Genomic DNA, 17727 nt, shown 5'->3' with positions numbered 1-17727 from the left:
CAGGTGTCCCCGCTCCCCGAGGACCATCCCCACTCAGAGCCACAGTCTGTGCAACTTTTATTTCAATCAAGAAGTAATCAAATCTATGTACAGTCTAAAAACAGTGTAGAAAAGGTGAGTAAAAAGGCCCACAGTCCATCTGGAGTGAGGATGGAGGTGGGCCTGGCAAGCGTCGTACCTGGCACCCAGATGGGCTGGGCACTGTCCTGGCAGTGACGGTGACAGGGCCAAGCAGAGGGAGGCTCATGGGGCACAGGGCAGGGAGGGCACTGCCTGCCTGGCTGAGTCCCCATGGGGCAGGCAGAGACCCCAAGACCAGTCACGTGGCCCACCGGGCTTAGGCCTAGGTCAGGCCCAGAGGAAGCTGAGACCCGGCGTGGATTCTGTTAACAAGTCCACACCTGCAGGGGGAAGACTCCATTTCAAGTGCCACTTTGGCCATGCAGCCCCAAAGCCAGCTGCCATCCGTACCTGCCCCCAACAGCCCGGGCTGCTAGCTCCCACCTGCCTCCCTCGCTCCCACTTCCCCACACAGCCCCTGTGGATGGCCTGAGCCACGGTGCTGACCTTCACAGTGCTGTCCACGGCTCCGGAGAAGAGCCGGCCCCGGGACACGGCCAGCGCGGTCACACTGCCCTGGTGACGCAGCAGAGTCTGCGTGCAGATCATGTTGTCCATACTCCAGACCTGGGGACACATGGGACATGAAGACCGCCCAAGCCTGGCACCAGCCCTGAGCTGCCCCCTCCAGGCACTTGGCCAGCTCGTACCCTAAGAGACCGGTCATAGGATGCGCTGAAGACTTTGGTCTGGTCTGGCGTTGAGATGACTGCCAGGGCGTACACGGTGCCAACATGGCCTGTCAGGGTCCGCACCTGCTCCTTAGACTCGATGTCCCACACCTGGGGGGTGGCGCTGGCAGGTCAGAGGACACAGATGGGGGCGGACAGGGGCCCAGAGCCAGACGCCGCCCCCCTGCGTCCGCTCTTACATGGATGAGGTTCTCGTAGGTGCCACAGACGATGTGGTGATTGGTCACAGCGATAGAGTAGACGCTGCCGCCAGACGTCTGCAGGACGTGGATGCAGTCGAGGGTCCGGATGTCCCAGATCTACGGGCAAGCGCAGGCCACTTGGTCACAGGCCAGGCGGCCCACCCACGACCCAGGGTGCATGTGAGGGCCTCCCTGTGCTGGCCCAGTGGGGGCAGGGCAGACGGAGCCGGCTCGGGGTCAGGGGGGCCCACCTTGATTGTCTGGTAGGAGCCGCTGTACAGGTAGGTCTGGGCGGCCACCAGGGCTCGCACCCAGTGGTTGAGGCCAGTGAGCTCCTTCTTCAGCTTCAACTCTGTGCCCACGATGTCCCAGACCTGTGGGAGTGGCCGTGAGTGCAGGCCGGGGGGGCACCACCGGCACCGGCATGCACACACACCGCCCGGCCTGACCTTGATGGCCTTCAGGGAGCCGCTGAAGAGCATGTTGTGTGAGGACACCAGCGTGCACACCGGGTTGTCGTGGGCCCGGATCGTGTTCACCTTCTGTAGGTTCTGGATGTCCCATACCTGGTGGGAGATAGGCGCGAAGCCTGAGGCCCTGCCGAGCCCAGGCCCCAGTGGCACAGAGTGCCTGGGGCTCTCAGGCCCTGCCCGCCCGCCAGCCCCACTCACAATGATGGTGCAGTCGGCCGAGCCACTGTAGAGCTTGCACCTGGGGAAGGAAAGCCAGGGTGTCAGGGCGGGAGAAGCCAGCATCCCTGCTGACACCGCCCTGGCCGGGCCAAGCGAGCACTGGCCACCAGGAACCAGAGGCCTTGGCCATTGCCAGGACCACTACAGCTTCCTTGAGCCCAGCCTCGGTCTTCCCGCCTCAGCGAGAGGACCTTGGATGCGCCTGCCTGGCAAGCGTCTGACAGCTGAGGCGGGAGGTAATTACCCTTGTTAGCATTGCTGGCAGTCAAGCTGTTGCTTCCTGTGCGCCAGCATCTCACACGCACATACACACTCACGCCCACAGCACACAGCCTCGTGACACATTCCAGGAGGGATGGTCTAGAAGGGGCACTCTGGGCTAGGGGGTGGCCGGGCCCTGTTGGCCAGCAGGAGCCTGCCTCCCCTCCGGTCCTGCCTGTCCTTGGCCACCTGAGGCTCTCCGGGGTCAGGGCTCTGCTCACGGATGCACAGTGTCAGAGACGGAGGCCCCACGTACCACCACCCATGACTCGGCCCTGCTCAGGGTCCCAGGACTGGCAGACAAAGTCACTCTATGACACATGCAGCCACAGTCCACATGGGCCCTGTGCTCAGTGGACACATGTGCGCCCACACTCACCCCTGGATGCAGAGGGCCAGGACAATGCCATCATGGCCCTCCAGCGTCTTCTGGCACTTGTAGGTGGTACACGTGTCCCACACCTGCAGAAACCAGGGTCAGGGCAGATCCCAGCAGGGCCAGCCTGGTGGCAGGGGGCACTACAGCACGAATGATGTGAGCAGAGAAAGCCCTGTCCATGGGCAGGCCTGGAGCTGGCAGAGGTTGGTGTGCCGTGCCCAGCCCTGCTGCTCCAGGCTGCCTGGCCCCTGGGCAGGCTGCTACCCACCTTGATGGTCTTGTCAGAGGACCCACTGAAGAGCAAGTCCCCCATGGAGTAGACGCAAAGACACCAGACGGGGCCCTGGTGGCCTACAAATGTTCCCTTGCACTTGAAGATCTGCTGTGGGTCATAGGCTGCAGAGAGACAGGAGGTATGAGGTGTCTGGGGGCCTGGGGACCGCGGGGCGGGCAGCAGGGGGCCCACACTCACAGCCGAGGATGCCCATGTTCAGCCGCGCGTTGATGTGGGACAGCTCGTCCTGTGGGGCCAAGAGCAGAGCAGAGCGTGGGATGGGTGGGGTCCCAATGGCCTTTCCTGCCCCAGGCAGGGCCCCCCAGCACAGACACCTAATCCTGAGTGGGAACAGGCCTTCTGCTGGGACCCACCCCACCCACCTCCCAGCATCCGGCCCCGCCCGTGGCCCCTGCCCGCTCACATTCAACATGGACGCATCCCTCCGGAACTCCATGAGGTCCTCGCTGAGCTTGCTCTGGTTTTCATCCAGGACATCTGAGCGGCAGGGCAGGGGGTGTCAGGGACCTGGAGGCAGGGCTGAACCCCTGCACCCCCTGGGCCGGTCTCTCACCAAACTTGAGCTCCAGGCTCTTCTCCAGCTGGTCTATCTTCTCCGAGAGCTTGCCCAGCATGGAGCGCAGGAAGGCAATCTCCTGGTCCTTCTGGGCCAGCGCCACGTGCATCTCATGGAAGCGGTCGTCTGTCTGCTGCAGGAACTCCTTCAGGCCCTCGAAGCGGCACGTCTCCAAGTGCGTCTCGTATGTGTCCTGGTTCCCGATGAACGTGCACCTGGAGGGATGGGACAGCTGTCCTGCCCACCTGCCCGCCAGGTGGCCCCTTCCCTCTGCCTCTCCAGCCCCAAGAGTCTCCCACAAACCCCACTTCTGTGCCGGGCCACTGCCCTGTGCACAGCCGCTCGCCCACCGCCCGTCCTGCCTCCCCCAGCAATCCAGCGGCCGCACTCCAGCCCAGAGCTCCTCCAGGGCTCCTGCTCCCCCTCACTGGCTTCCGCCCCGAAGAGCCAGCTGCTGCCGCCTCTGCTGGCCCCTTTCCCCTCTGCTCTCAACTCGCTGCTGCTGGTCCAGCTGCCAGAAGCCCTCTCCCAGGTCCGGGCCCGGCTTGTGCCCTTGCATGCATCAGTTCCCAGCTCCCCGGGCGCTGTGTCCCCACGGGGCTCGGGTCTCCTCAGCACCTGTACCTCGGTTTGTAATTACACAGTCGATGGTGTGGCTCCCGCTAAGGCCGTCTCCCCAGTGCCTGGTACTCAGGCGGCTCTCAGCCAAGGGTTGCTGAAGGAGGGGCCGTGACCGCCAGCCCAGGCCTGCCACCCCCTGCGCCCGCCCCGCCCCGCCCCTGGCCCCGCCCAGGCCTGCCGGCCCCGCCCCCGCCCCCGCCCCGCCCACTCACCCGTACTTGGAGTGGGGACACTTGATGTGCTCGCACTCCCTGAGGTGGGCCTCCAGGTTCATCTTGAGGAGGGGGGGGCAGCTGGGGTTGTTGGGGCAGCGCACAGGCCTGTAGTCACAGCTGCCCTCGTGGTCCCTGGAGGGGCGGCCAGGCGGCACGGCGTGCGGGCTGAGTCCCCAGCGGCCCCAGCTCTCGGGGGCCCCGGGGGGGCGGGGACTGGGGGCAGACGGGGGCCCTTACTTTCGAGCGCTGAGCTTGATGGTGAAGGGGCACCCTCGGGGGTCCACCTCGAAGACGGAGGGCTTCCCGCCCCCCACCGCCCGACAGCCGTGCCTGCAGTGGATGAAGAGCTCGCCGATCTGCTCGGCCACCGCGATGTTGTTCACCACCACCGTCAGCTTGGCGTTGTCCACGGGGCACTTCTCTGGGGGGGAGGGCACGCTGACCCCATGGCCTGCCCAGCCAGCCCCGCCCCGGGGAAAGCATGCCCTGGTGGGCGGCGGGCCTGGAGCCTGCTCCCCGGCTGGGTGGGCTGAGCCTACACCAGGGGCCTCATCCTGGCGTCTACCTTCCCCTCTGGGGCTCCCAGAACAGGAAGGGACGCTCGGCTGGGCCACCAGGGACCACCACTAGGTGAGCAGTGGCGACAGAGGCCTCTTGGTGGACCCAGGAGTCTGGGGTAGTGCCGGGGGGCTGGGGACAGAGCGTGGAAAGGGCCAGCGGCTAAGGCCTGAGTCCGCGAGGCCAGCAGCCCTGACAGCGGGTGCTGCACCTGGGGGTCTCGCCCACACCCGCTGCGGGGAGGCCCCGAGCCTGGCCTGAGCGCTGGCCAGGAACTGCCGGTGGTGGAGGACTAGGGGGCTCCATCAGAGCTGGGCCCCGGGCGGACCTCCCCAGAGGGACCTCCCCGCCACTGGGGACCCGGGTGGCCGGGCCTGGGCTGAGAGGGTCCTACCTGACTTCAAGGCGCATCTTCGGCAGAAGGTGTGCTGTGGGGACAATGGGCAGGTGGGGGCGCAGCCGCAGGGACCCCACCCCTCGCCCACTGCAGAGGGCACGTGCTGGGCGGCCAGACCGGGTGCCTCACGGTTCGGGGCTCACAGAGCACACAGGCTGGGAGGGCAGCTCACCCCACACGTGGTGATCACAGGGTCCTTGAACACGCTGCAGCAGAGCTGGCAGCACAGCTTCACCGAGGGCTGCTCGGCAAACACCAGCGGCTCCTGGAACCAAGCAGGGTGGGGTGAGGGGCGCCAGGGCTACGGGAACCCAACTCCCCGTCCCGCAGGCCGGGCTGCCCTCCTGGGGCGAGAGCACCTCGGCCGGGGTGTGTCCTGAGGGGAGCCCACTGAGGCCTAGGGCTCGAGGGGACTTGTGCATGGAGAGGCCCTCCAGCTGTGCCCACCCTCTCCCTGGGACTCAGACCAGAAGGGGCCCCAGGTGGGCCCCGCCTTTCCTGCCGAAAGCTGGTCCCCGGGCAGCCCCTGGGATGGGGAGAGAGAAGAACGTGCCTGGGGGACCCAGTCTGGGCCCCCAAGTCCCCGATGTGGACCTGTGCGGACAGGGAGCCTGAGGGGAAGGGGCCCCCACCGCCGGGCACGGGGAGGGCCCCCCACCGGCCACACCTACCGGCTCCTCCTCCTCCTCCGGCAGCGAGAACGTGGAGCGGAGAGACATGCTAGACTCAGAGTGCAGGGAGCGCACGGAGATGGCTGAGTCGGAGCGGCGAGGCGTGCTGATAGGGGGCTGCGGGCAGGGGGCCGACCATCAGCAGGCGGGAGGACCGGGCCAGGACCCCTGGCCCAGCGGGCGCCAGCCCAGTCCCCAGTGTGCTGAGGGCGTGAAGCCGGCCCCACGGTCCTGGCCCTGCCGTCAGGACGCCCGCTCACGTCTGCCAACTTTCTTTGTGTAAATGGAGAGACTTCCTGCTATTCAATTCTACGAGGACACGCTCGGCCTGCTTCCTGCTTCCCGTGAGGGAATGTGGGCTGCAGAGGGGGCACCTCCACCAGCCAATCCCAGGGCGGGGGTGGCCACGGCCCCCAGAGTGCCAGAGGGAGGGGCTGGAAGGCTGGCTGCAGGGCTCCAGGGGCCCACGGGCTGTCCTGCCTGGGGACAGGAGCCCAAGCCAGGGAGGCTCCCGGGGTAGGGTGGACACCCCCACCAAACCCCAGCCCAGCCTCTGAGAGCAGGGGGGAGGGGCACAGGTGCTGGACTCTGCCTGAGCTTCCAGAGACACAAGGAGGGGTGCGCCAGGACAAGGGGCACCGTCCCTTCTTTCCTTCAGGGCCCAGAATCCTCCAGGAGAGATCCTACGAGAGCAACTGCTCCAGTCACTCCCATGCTCCTCTCTCACCCTCCCAAAGCCTCATTCAAGAGCCATAAACCACCTGCCTCCACGCCCAGCCCACCAGCCCCTCTGGGCCCGGCTGCTTCCTTCCAAGCCATGGCGGGTGCATAGACAGTTGGAAGGGTCCCCTCCCCACCCGCCCGAGGCACAAGACCCCTATGGGCCCAGGGAGGCTGGCCGGGTAGTGCCAGGGCCCGGCTTCCCGGCGTGCGGGCGGCAGAGATCCGTGTGCCCAGCATGCCCACAGACGGGCACCTCCCGGCAGCCCAAGTGGCACGTTTGCATGGAAACACCACGTGAGGAGCGAGAGGGGAAAGTCAGAGGAAGTGAGTCAAACCATCCCCAGGGTAGCAATGGAAACCAGAGGGCGAGAACAGGTCCAGGCGGGAGGGGGGCCAAGCATGTGGGCTGGCCAGGCTCTCTCCCCCTGGCCGCCTGCCCGCTGTGGGGACCCCACTCCCCTTGAGTGCAGGGGCAGCTGCAGGTCTGGGCTGGGGGCAGGGCCACTGGCCCCAAACCTCAGGGCCCGGGAAGGTCCAGCTCCTCAGGGCCAGCAGCGGGCGTGGCCCGGGGGGGGCCCGACAGCCGCCAAAGACCTGGTGTCCAGGTGGCCGCAGCTCCGGGCCCTCACAGCACGTGCCCACATCCAGAAGCCGCCAAAACCCAAGGATTTCACAGGGAATCCACTGTCCTCAAGGCCCAGCCAGGCAGGCAGGCAGGCCTACTGCTTCCAGCCTTGCTCCATGAACACGTCACGGGCCCTGGACACGTCACAGGTCCTGGGCACATCACAGGCCCTGGGCACGTCATGGGCCCCAGACACAGAGGCAGGCAGAGCCCAGGGGAGGGGGCGAGTGCTTGGGGAGGGCCTAGTGCTGTTCTGGGCACATGAGTGTGTTTTTTGAATAATTAGAAATACTTTTTTTTTTTTCCTATTAAACAGAAAACAAAGGCTGGCCACTGAGGAGAAAGCCTGGGTGCTGGGGGGTTAGCAGGGCTGTACAGCTGGCCAGAGGGAGGTCCGAGGCAAAGCAGGGGCAGCCCAGAGAGGTGGGCGAGGGTGAGAGCCCGAGGGTGACTGCGCCCCAGGCCCGCTACCCAGGCCCACCTTTGCTTCCCCTTGCAGCCCCAGAGCCTAGCGAAGGGCCAGTGGGCAGATTGGCAGGGAATGGCCACTGTGACCCTGGCCCCATGGCCTGGGCACTGACACCCAGCTCCAACTCTGCCCCAAACCCCTAAATCGGTAACCCCCGCCCGGGCCTACCTGCTGACTCCTGTCTGTGGTCAGGACCCCCAGGCTCAGGGCCCCTGCTTGCACCCAGCAACCCACACACACAGTCTCCACTCAGTAGGAGAGAAAGCTTCAAAGATGGGGATCAGACCTGGTCACCCTCCTGAATGAACGTTCCGTGGCTCCTACCACCCCCACAAGAGGAAGTCAAACGTCCAGACCTGCGGGCGCCACACCACCCAGCCCAGCCGCCCCTCGCCCCTCTGGAAACCCGGCCACAGGGGCTCAGGTCTTGGGGTGTCGCCGCGCTGGGCCCTGGCCTCACCGCTCTCTCCACCCTCACCTCTGAGCTCGAGGCGCTCCCTCCAGCTAAGCCTCCACCTTCAGCTCCTCCTGGGCCTCTCTCTTGCCAGGCCCGCTCCCGAGGGCAGAGAGGAGCGCGGCGCAGACCTACCATGCTGTCCTCCTCGTCCCGCGGGGAGTAGGCCAGGGAGCTAGAGGAAGAGGGCGTCCTGCGGTGCTGTTTGTATGTGCTGGTCCCATCGGCTGCAAAGAGAAAGGGCCACGGTGGGCAGTGCGGGGAGGCCGGACTACCAGGGTGGGCTGCGGACGCTTCTGCACGTGGGCCAGGCGGGGGCCGCCCCGGACAGCCCTGGCACTGAGCCTAGAAGCCCCCTGCCCCCGCCCTGCCGCCCCCAGGCAGAGAGGTCTGCGGCCCCTCAGCTGGTACAGCAGCCTGGTGGTCCAGGCCCCTCTCCGCCCACCTCCTCCTGCCTGTCACCTCAGCTGCCCAGAGAAGGCACTGGGCAGGGGTCCATGTGGGAACAGGGGTTCCCCTCTGAGTTGCTGCAGGCAGCAGCCGGAGGCACACAATGGCCCCCACTGGTCTCGGGCCCACCCGGGCCCAGATGTCGCAACAGCCCCAAAGGAATGGGTGCATAATCCAGGCTTCAGTGGGCTGCCCTGTGAGCGGCCCTGGGTCCCTGCCTGGAATCAGACAGCCTGGGCGGGGCAGCTGGGCAGGCCTGGTTGCTGGCTCTGCCCCGCCCCAACACTGAGGGGGTGCTGGGTGGGACAGGCCCCGTCGGCCTCTGCCTGGGAGCTCTTGTCTGCCAAGGCAGCGTGCCACGCAGCTTCTAAAGGCCGATGAGAAATCAGAGACCCAAGAGACGCGGGTGGGGGGGATGTGTATTTGCTTTTCCCTCAGAAAAGAACATTTAAGGAAAAAAAAGAGGGCTCTTTTAGAGCCCCCAGGTTGGGGGGTCATTTGGCAGAAGCAAGGATCCTGGGCCAGCAGACGTGCGCGGTGGGCTGGCGGCCCCACCACCAAGTGTATCCAGAGAAAATCCTGGAGAAGCAGCTAAAACACTACTTTAATTAGCAGCTGGTGCACTCTGAGGTGGAGCTTCCCACTCGCTCAGTGGTAAAGAACCTGCCGGCAATGCAGGAGCCACAGCAAACATGGGTTCAATCCCTGGGTGGGGAAGACCCCGTGGAGGAGGGCATGGCAACCCACCCCAGTGTTCTTGCCTGGACAATCCCAAGGACAGAGGAGCCTGGTGGGCTACAGTCCATGGGGTCACGGAGTTGGACACGGCTGAGGTGACTTAGCACGCAAGTGTGTGCTGCGAGGAGAGGCAGAGCCCTGAAGAGGCAAAAGGACGAGCGGTCCTGCCCGGAGGGGCCACGTGCCATCTCCAGGGAAGAGGCTGTGCCTTCGTGTGCTGGTTCCTCCCCACCTCCCAGACACACACGCTGGGGGCTCCCCAAGGGACCGGACTCCAGGAAGGAGCCCAGGAGTCTGTCCTGCCACCATCCCAGGCCCGGCCTGTCCCCGAGCCCGACCCTAAGAGCCTGGGCTGGGATGAGTCAGGGGTCACTTGATCAGGGACGGGGTGTGAAATGGTGCCCACTCAGAGAGGCGGCGGGCAGGGCTCCGCGAGGAGGTGTAGGGGGACCTGGGGGCAGGCAGCGGGATGGCGGACTGCTTCCCTGGCCCAGGCTGGTCTGGGCTCCCAGGCTCACCTTTTGTGATGGTGGTGACAGCCGAAAAGGCGGGACCGAACGTGGTTTCCATTCTGGTCTGGAGAGAGAATGAATGTGACTCGGCCCCGACCCCGCGGAGGATGTGGCCACACATGTGGATACGGGCTGACACACTGTCCCACTAAGGAGCCCGCGTGCACACACACTCGCAGACACACCAACCACACACGTGGCACAGCCCACCCGAGGGACCTCCAGGGATGGACTGGGTGTTCTGGAAAGCCCCCCAGGGCCCTGGGCGTGTGGGGTGAGCACGAGGCGTGCCCAGAGGCGACCCTCCCTGGGGTTGGCCCTCACCCCGGCCGTGTCTGGGGTGGGAAGGTTGCTCGGCCCCCCGGAGAAGCGGTTGTAGCGGGCGCCCTTGCCCGAGCTCATGCTCTAGAGCGGCATCCAGGCTCCTCGGGCGGCGTCCCCTGTGGGCAGAACAGACACAGGGCTCCAGACGGTGGCCCAAGCCCTGCTGGTTGGCAGGGCTGCTCCGGCCGGCCTGGCTCCACCACCAATCCCAACAAGGGTGGGTTCCTGCAGTCAAAGCCCCCTCCCCTCCCACCTGCCCCAGGTGTAGACAGGCCGGAGGGAAGGAGGCGGCCCGGGGGTTGTGGGGGGGGCAGGAGCTGGTGCTCAGTTCCACCTTGCTCCAAGGCTTAGCCCTTGGGAAAAGCCAGCCAGCTCTGCCACCCACCTCCTCACTCCTGCTCTGTCTGCTCCCCGGGGTCCAAGGTCAGGATGCCCCTGGGGCCAAGGCTGGGCCAGCCTCAGGCTATTTCCTGCCAGGGCAGCTGTGGCCACGCCCCAGGGGACCTGTTGGGTGGTGCCCCGCCCCTCACCAGCCACACCACACACAGAAAGCCCCTTCAGGCAGGAGAGGAGCGCAGAGCTCAGGCTCTTGATGGTGTGCAGGTCACCCACCCCAGGAACAGAGCATGACTCTGCTTGCCCCCCAGAGTGACTCAATCTCAAGGGCTGGGGTAAGCAGGTAGCAGAGAGACGGTGCTGTGGGCATCACCCCCGGTTTCTGGGGACTCCCACCCAATAAGAGAGGAGCTAGGGTGGGCCCAGGGAGAGCTAGCCAGGCCTGGGTGTAAGCAGATCCCGTCAGCCGCCCACAGAGGACGGGCCCTCCAGGAGGGCAGCTCCACTCCCAAGATAGTGCCCACCCTGACAGGGCCATCTGATGTGAAGAACTGATTCACTGGAAAAGACTCTGACGCTGGGAAAGATTGAAGGCAGGAGGAGAAAGGGGCGACAGAGGATGATGGTTGGAAGGCACCACCGACTCCATGGACCTGAGTTTGAGTAAACTCCGGGAGTTGGTGATGGACAGGGAGGCCTGGCATGCTGCAGTCCATGGGGTTGCAAAGAGTCGACAAGACTGAGTGACTGAACTGAACTAAACTGAGGTGGCCGTATCAGCAGACTCCACCCGCCCCCCGCCCCCCACCCCACCGCCCCCAGAGCAGTGTGCCTGACATCAGGACCTGCTGCGTCTGCAGCCAGGAGCACCGTGTCCCCCACGGCAGTCGGCTGTGCTGAGAGCCCTGCACAGGGAGGAAGGCCACACGCCCAGGCCCCTTCACCAAGCCCGCATGACCTCTGCACCTTGGGAGACCTCCAGCAGCCTCCCCTGGACACACACCACAGGCTCATCACCCGGCGCCTGGTCCAGCCATCAGACCAGCATTAGGAATGGCTCTCCCCATGTTGCAGGGCAGGCAGGGGCCCATCTGGTGGTCTGGGGGTCCTGCAGGACCCCAAGGCTCCAAGGGGAAGGACAACCCATCCCCCCACGAGAAGGTAGGAGATGCTCTATGCCCCCCATGTGAGTCCAGCAGACAGCAAGGCACAGTCCAGTTGGTTCTGGCACTTTCCACACCAGGCCCTCCTGACCTAGCTCCTCCAGCGACAACCACGCCCCCCACAACGGCCAAGCAGTATGCCTTGGGGCCCACCCGGCAGGACAGCAGGGAGGGGTTGGCTCTAAAGCTCTCCTCACTTCTCCCCAGCTGCACCCCTCCAAAGACCACCTCTCGCCACAGGCCCAAGTTTTGAGACTCAGGCCTTGACACGGTGGCTCTCAGCCCCCACAGGTGGCATTGCCATGAGGCACCTCGCCCACCTGCAGGGCTCTGAGTGCCTGAGGTGTCCCCAGAGCTTGGCCAAAGCCTCCCCCTCCTGCCTGCTGCTGGCCCTGCTGTGACTCAAAGGGCTTGCCCCCCCACATACCCGCCCTTCTCTGTGGCTTCTTCTCTAGGGGGTAACAGGGGCTCTGGAAGCCCAGCTCTAGCACCCCTGTGGGTCTCCCTATTAAGTAGGAAGTCCTGGGGGCTGCCCTGCTAGGAGTAAGGCCACTGGGCTGTAGCTGCGTGAGGCCCAGTCAGCGCCAGCACTCAACCCATCCGCGCAAAGCGCTCCACCCCTTTGGGGGAACCCGCGGCTGGCTCTGGGTGGCCGCTGGCTGACACTGACCTGGATTTTACAATCATCTGCTCCCTCCGCTGCAAGCTCCCAGGGGCCACGAGGCCAGCTGCCGGCTGCAGAGAGTGGCACCCACGGTCCAGGCAGCCGTGACCCTGGCAGGCGCTCCCCCCAGGCCGCAGCCAGCCTGCCCGCCCCCTCGGGGGTGCCGGTTGCCTGAGCGCCTGTTGCAGTGGCGGTCTGGCTGTCCCGCTCCGAAGTGAAGTAAACAGAAAGGCACGCAGGACTTGCAGGCAACATGCAAATCAGCCGGAAAGTCCCCAGACAGCCAATAGGGTCAGGCGGGGCAATGACACAGGAGCCGGCAGGGGACAGACCGGACAGGACTGGCCCCGTGAGCCGGGCTGAGAGAAGGAAGGACGGAGGGAATCACTTCCCAGTTCACGGGGTTCAGTGCACCGCCCCAGCCCTGGATGATGGGGGACCTTGGTTGTCCCACCCACCCGTGCGCCCTGGATGGTGGGAGGACCCTGTCCGTTCTGTCCACCCGTGCGCCCTGGATGGTGGGGGGAACCCTTCCGCCCCACCCACTCATGCACCCTGGACGGCGTGCGGGGGCGGGAGGGAGGGGACTGTCACCCCGCCCACCCTGCTCACCCCAGATGGTGGGGCACCCTGCTCGCCCCGCCCACCCGGAACGCTGAGATTGCATCCAGAGCTTCTTGGAATGGAGCGAGATGCCCCCCGGCCCGCCCTCAGGCCCCCCAGGGGCTGCATTTCGTAATAACAGTCCTCCCCAGTATCCTCTTCCTGGAGGCCAAAACCCCAGAAACGCAATAGCACAGCTCAGCACTCCGTGGGCTGGGGCTCCATTGAGGCCAGCCCAGGGGTGTGCCCTGGCCCCGGGGGAGGAGGCCCCTTCCCCACCCCACAGTCAGCCTGAGGCTCCTAGACAGGCAGGACGTTCTCAACAGAGAGTGAGAATCCTCACCCACGCCAGAACCTGGCCCTTGATAAACTGGGAAAAGCTGCGGGCTGGCAGACCAGGGAGACCCCACCCAGGGTGGAGGAGGGCCAGAAAGCGCGCCCCCTCACCCTCCCTCCTTCCCGGCCAAGGCACCTCAGCACAGTCTGGGGGCTGGATTCAGAGATCTTATCCCTGAGAAAGGCCCCAGTCCTGATGGAAATAGGGTGTCCACCTGGGGTGAGGCTGTAGGGCTGGGGGACCAAGAAGAGCCCCTCCCCTGCCTCGCCTAAGCGGGTGTCAACGCCCAGGGGTCCTTGGCCACCCACACCCATGTCTAAGGGTGTCCTGGGGCCTGGGGTGCATTCACTGCCCAATGAGGAACTAGAAATTCGCCCCAAATGCCCCAGCGCCTGAACTTCTCCATCCACCCGGCTTCAGGAAAGCCCCCTGCCCACTCCTCTGATCAGCCTCCCTGGGAGGGAGCCCAAAGGGATCTGCTGGGGCGTCCCCTTCAGGAGTGTGGGACATGACGCCCCTTCCCCTCAGGAAATACCCAGAGGGCTGTGGGGGGCATCCATGGTCAGCAGGGTGGCCAGACGAGGTCGAGATCTGCCTCGAGACAGCTGCTCCAACAGCCCAAGCAGCGGGTGTGGTGGGGTCCCCTGAACAGCACGTGCTGAGGCAGCAGGCAGTGGATTGGCCTCTAAACGCCATTAAGCCACACATTTGATGCTGACTACCCCGGGGGGGGGTGGGTGGCTTGGAGGAGCTGTGTGTGCAGCCTTGGCCTCACCTGTAGACCACACAGCCCCAGGTAAGCCCTGCCCCGGGGCCCCCTGGCCCAAGCCCAGGCCAGGCTGCCAAGTCCTATAGAGACAGGCCTGGTTGCCATAGCAAAGCTACACACACTTCCCGTCACTGTTCCCTGCGTCTCCTTAATATGCTTTTTCCGTCCCAGACAGGCAGGCTGTGACTGTCAGGGGTCCCCTCGGACCCCAGCGCACCCTGGTCCGGCGCCTGCCCAGCCACCTTCCCTCCCAGCGCTTGGCCCAGGCCTTCGGCCTCTACTCTCCATCCTGCCCCCGGCACCCATAGCCCAGACTCCACGGAGGTGTCAGAGCAGCCCGAGACACCTGCTGTGGCCTGCCCTCCCCAGGGCTCTGCCTCCTTGCCTCTTCCACCCAGCCTCCTGGCCTTTCCTGTCCAGGGGCAGCCTCTCCAGCCTGCCCAGCCCCTCCTGCACCACAGCCCAGCCTTAACCTCTACTTGGCAATGGAAATGCCTTCCTGTCCCCACCCGGCCTGGGGGCCAGCCTCATCCCCCCCAATCCTTTCTTCCCCATATCTGAGGACCATGTATGAGGTCAGGGCCTGGCCCAGCCTGTGGGACGTCCAGAGGGCTTCCTGGAGGAAGGGGCTGGCCAGATCCAGTGCAGGGAGAGACTGTGCTGGAAAGAGGTGGCATTCATCCTCCTCTCCCAGTGTCCAGCTGCAGGGCTGCTTTTTCCTGCCCACACCCTCCCTCCACCACAGGGCCCAGCAAGCCCCACAGCTGTCCTAAATCAGGAGTCTAAACTCGTGGAGACAGGCCCGGAGCCTTGACCTAAGAGCCAAGTGGCTGGTAGTCCCTGGGCCCCGTGTGCACCTCCAGGCTCACCTGGCCGTGGTCTCATTGCTCCCTGTGTGGCTTCTGTCTCCTGGGTTTCCTCCTTCTTGCTTCCCAGTGGAAGTGGGGGAGGGCATGCAGGCTCTGGGCCAGATCTGGGTCTGGAGGTGACCAGCCCACGCCCCTCAGCCCTCAGGCACACCCCTCCAGTCCTGGTGTCTGCTGGGATGCTCCTCCTTGCTCCTGGGGACTCCTGGGAATGTCCATCCCCAAAAGACTTTCAGACAGCCCACTTCCTCCTGCCCAAGCGGCTAAGGGCCAGGTGTGCACAGTGGCGTCAGCACCAGCCCCACCTGACTCGACGCTCCCCTGGGGAGGACCATCTCTTCAGACTCAGGGCTAGCACACGGGGACACTGAGGACATCAGTTGAGAGGGATTGGTGGGTCTGTCTTCATGGATCCCCCCAACATGAGCCAGCTAGAGGCCTGAAATGCTGGGTGCCCACCCGCAAGTGCTAGGCTTGGGGAGACCTGAGTTCAAACCCCACCTCTGCCACTTGGCAAGTGTGCAACTTCGGGCAAGTAGTGTGCCTGCCTGGTCCTCAGGTTTCTTCCCCCGTTAAATGGACTGGCTCCACCCAAGTCTGGAAAGAACTGTGAGAGATGCCACGTGAGTTAGCAACGAAGGCTCCACCGACATCAGCTCCTTCTTGAGAACTGAAAACAGAGCTGCAAGGTCATCGCAGGCACAGATAGCCAGCAAGAGATCAGGGCCGAGGCTGACCAAAGTCCTGTTCCTTCTGCTTCCTCTGTGGCAGCCAGCAAACCAAGGGGCCCCACCTTGCAGGTAAACCAGCCCCTCCCCAAGCCAGCAAGAGGCTGGATCATCCTGTCTGGGCAGCCAAAGCCTCCAAAGTGGCTCAGGCCCTTCAGCCACATCCTCCTCCATTTCCCAAACTGCCTATTCCTTTGTCCAGCCAACTGGCCAAGGTTCACACCCGACTCTGGAGAAGCCAGGAGCCTGAGCAGGGGGCAGAGAGGAGGCAGAGGGTCAGAAGTACCACTGAGCTGCTCAACCTGCCAAAGGCACTTTTCCAGGTGTTCCTGTCTGCCGTTAGGCAATGCTAAAGAGCGTGATCTTTTTCATTTGTTTCCAGAGGTATCATGACACACAACCATAGTGGAGTCACTCCACAGAGAACCTCAGCTCAAGCTCCTTCCTGGCTGGGCTCTTATCAACCAGGTAGCCCATGTCCCGGCTCTTCCTGCTCCGAGGGAGGAGGGTCTGGCTTCCTGGAGGCAGTGCTGTTATAGCATGCAGGCACCTCAAGACACAGGGACTAGGGTTTCCATGAAGCAGCTTGGATGCCCAGAGCAGTGCAAGGGGGGATTTATGACAGAGAGGAGAAGAGGTGTGGGAAGGGAGCTGCTGCTGCTGCTAAGTCGCTTCAGTCGTGTCCGACTCTGTGCGACCCCATAGACGGCAGCCCACCAGACTCCCCCGTCCCTGGGATTCTCCAGGCAAGAACAGTGGAGTGGGTTGCCATTTCCTTCTCCAATGCATGAAAGTGAAAAGTGAAAGTGAAGTCGCTCAGTCGTGTCCAACGCTAGCGACCCCATGGACTACAGCCCACCAGGCTCCTCCGTCCAAGGGATTTTCCAGGCAAAAGTACTGGAGTGGAGTGCCATTGCCTTCTCCGGTGGGAAGGGAGAGGCCCAAAGAAATGTGGAAGAGAGATGCCACATGCTTGCCAAAGGCAGCCCCCAGGAGAGGGGGCCTGTGTGTACATGAGGAGAGGTCTGAGGGATGGGAGAAGGGGACACTGATGAGCAGCACAAAGCTCTAAGCAAGGGACATAGCTCAGTGGGGTGGAAACCCTCCCCACCCCCAACAAGAGCAGGACCCCAGACTCAGCCCCAGCTGACCGTCCTGACCTGGCTCAAGATAACCTGGCCCAGGCAGCCAGACCCAAGTGAGGATTAGAAGAGGAAACCCCCCTTCCCCGACACACACAATCCAGCCTCCTCATGCTCTCCTTCCCCAGCAAAGCCAGCAGTCCATCCTCCGCACACAACCAGAGGCGCTTGACTAGACAGACCTGACCCCGGCTCTCCTGTGCTCAAGTTCCCCAACAGCCTCCCTTGTGAGCACCACGCAGCCTCCATCCTGCACTCTGGCCTGGCCTTACCACTTCACCTCTCACCCCATCACCAGAACCCGCTGGCATCCTCTGAGCTTTCTCATCCTGGGCCTTTGCAGTCCCTTTTCTCTGCCCAACACGCTTTTCCAGCAACTTCCCAGGACAGGCTGCTTGCTGGAGGTGCCCCTCCTCAAGCCCTTCAGGAGCCCCCAGTACTGTCTCTTTCTCGTTTCTTTCCGTTTTTCATAGCACCTGTCACAGATCCTCATGACTGTGTCTGTGTATTGTGGGGGGGACCCCCAATCACCGGTTCTGAAAAGGGGGGACGCTTGGAAATGGCTGGAGACATTTTTGGTTGTCACACTGGGGGCGAGGGAGGCTACTGGCATCTGGTGGGTGGAGCCCAGGGATAGTGATCAACACGCTACAAGGCACAGCGGGCAGTGACGATGGGCGCGAAGTGCCAAGAGGGGCGAGGCTGAAAAATCCTCCTCGAGAAGAGTACAGGAAAACTGGGGTCTCGCTCTCCGCAGTCTCCCCGCGCCTGTGACAGTGCTGGGCACCCAGCGGCGAACCGCAAACGGAGGAAGAAGGAGCGAATAAAGAAAAGAACGGAGGAGAGGAGCGAGCGATGGCCCAGCTGACAGACAGACAAACGCACGGACGAGGGAAACCCCGGCGCGCCTGAGCCCCGCCCCCCAGGCCCGAACCCTTCCCGGGGCCCCAAACGCCGGGCCCCTCCCTCCACCGCGTGGACCGAAGGCGCGAGCCCCGGGCCCGGCACGCCGCGCGGACACTCACCCGCCCTTGGACGCTCGAGAACGGGAGCGCCACCCTCTCGCCTCATCGTGCCCCCTCGGCCGCCGGCCGGGGAAGGGACGGGCCGCTCGAGCCGGAAGCGCGCCGGCGCGCTGCCCGCCGGGAATTGTAGTTCCCCGGCTCTCGCGGCCCCAGGCGGCCG

The 17727-nt window shown here is 64.4% G+C and overlaps 1 protein-coding gene across 3 annotated transcripts; it reads right to left on the bottom strand.

Moving 5' to 3' along the window:
- Positions 1 to 40: 40 nt before the first annotated feature.
- Positions 41 to 17677, bottom strand: TRAF7 (TNF receptor associated factor 7). 3 transcript variants are annotated; one of them, XM_061400830.1, is made up of 21 exons: positions 17568 to 17677; positions 9935 to 10050; positions 9617 to 9674; positions 8046 to 8137; positions 5640 to 5756; positions 5141 to 5233; positions 4966 to 4999; positions 4251 to 4434; positions 4011 to 4145; positions 3175 to 3392; positions 3025 to 3098; positions 2799 to 2847; positions 2595 to 2722; positions 2327 to 2409; positions 1666 to 1705; positions 1444 to 1560; positions 1246 to 1368; positions 992 to 1111; positions 771 to 902; positions 568 to 687; positions 41 to 401 (listed from the first exon to the last, which is right to left on the bottom strand). In XM_061400830.1, exons 2-21 carry the CDS (start codon positions 10010 to 10012, stop codon positions 387 to 389), a joined length of 2010 nt encoding a protein of 669 aa, XP_061256814.1. In that variant the 5' UTR covers positions 10013 to 10050; positions 17568 to 17677; the 3' UTR covers positions 41 to 386. The 3 variants fall into 3 exon arrangements, with proteins under 3 accessions (XP_061256814.1, XP_061256816.1, XP_061256815.1); XM_061400832.1 differs by having other exon boundaries at positions 4017 to 4145; positions 17568 to 17662; XM_061400831.1 differs by lacking the exon at positions 17568 to 17677 and adding an exon at positions 12104 to 12497.
- Between the last annotated feature and the right edge of the window lie 50 nt (positions 17678 to 17727).

Source organism: Bos javanicus, chromosome 25 (assembly GCF_032452875.1).
Source record: "Bos javanicus breed banteng chromosome 25, ARS-OSU_banteng_1.0, whole genome shotgun sequence".
Taxonomy (NCBI): domain Eukaryota; kingdom Metazoa; phylum Chordata; class Mammalia; order Artiodactyla; family Bovidae; genus Bos; species Bos javanicus.
This window is presented reverse-complemented; position numbering and strand designations above follow the sequence as displayed.

What these genes read in the sequence shown, in the direction of transcription:
- TRAF7 (XM_061400830.1), bottom strand. Translation starts at nt 10,012, where the DNA reads ATGAGCTCGGGCAAGGGCGCCCGCTACAACCGCTTCTCCGGGGGGCCG. An exon ending in CGGAGGAGGAGGAGGAGCCG is followed by an intron (nt 5,234 to 5,639) that starts GTAGGTGTGGCC and finishes GCTTGGTTCCAG; the next exon opens with GAGCCGCTGGTGTTTGCCGA. An exon ending in TGTCCCCACTCCAAGTACGG is followed by an intron (nt 3,393 to 4,010) that starts GTGAGTGGGCGG and finishes CCATCCCTCCAG; the next exon opens with GTGCACGTTCATCGGGAACC.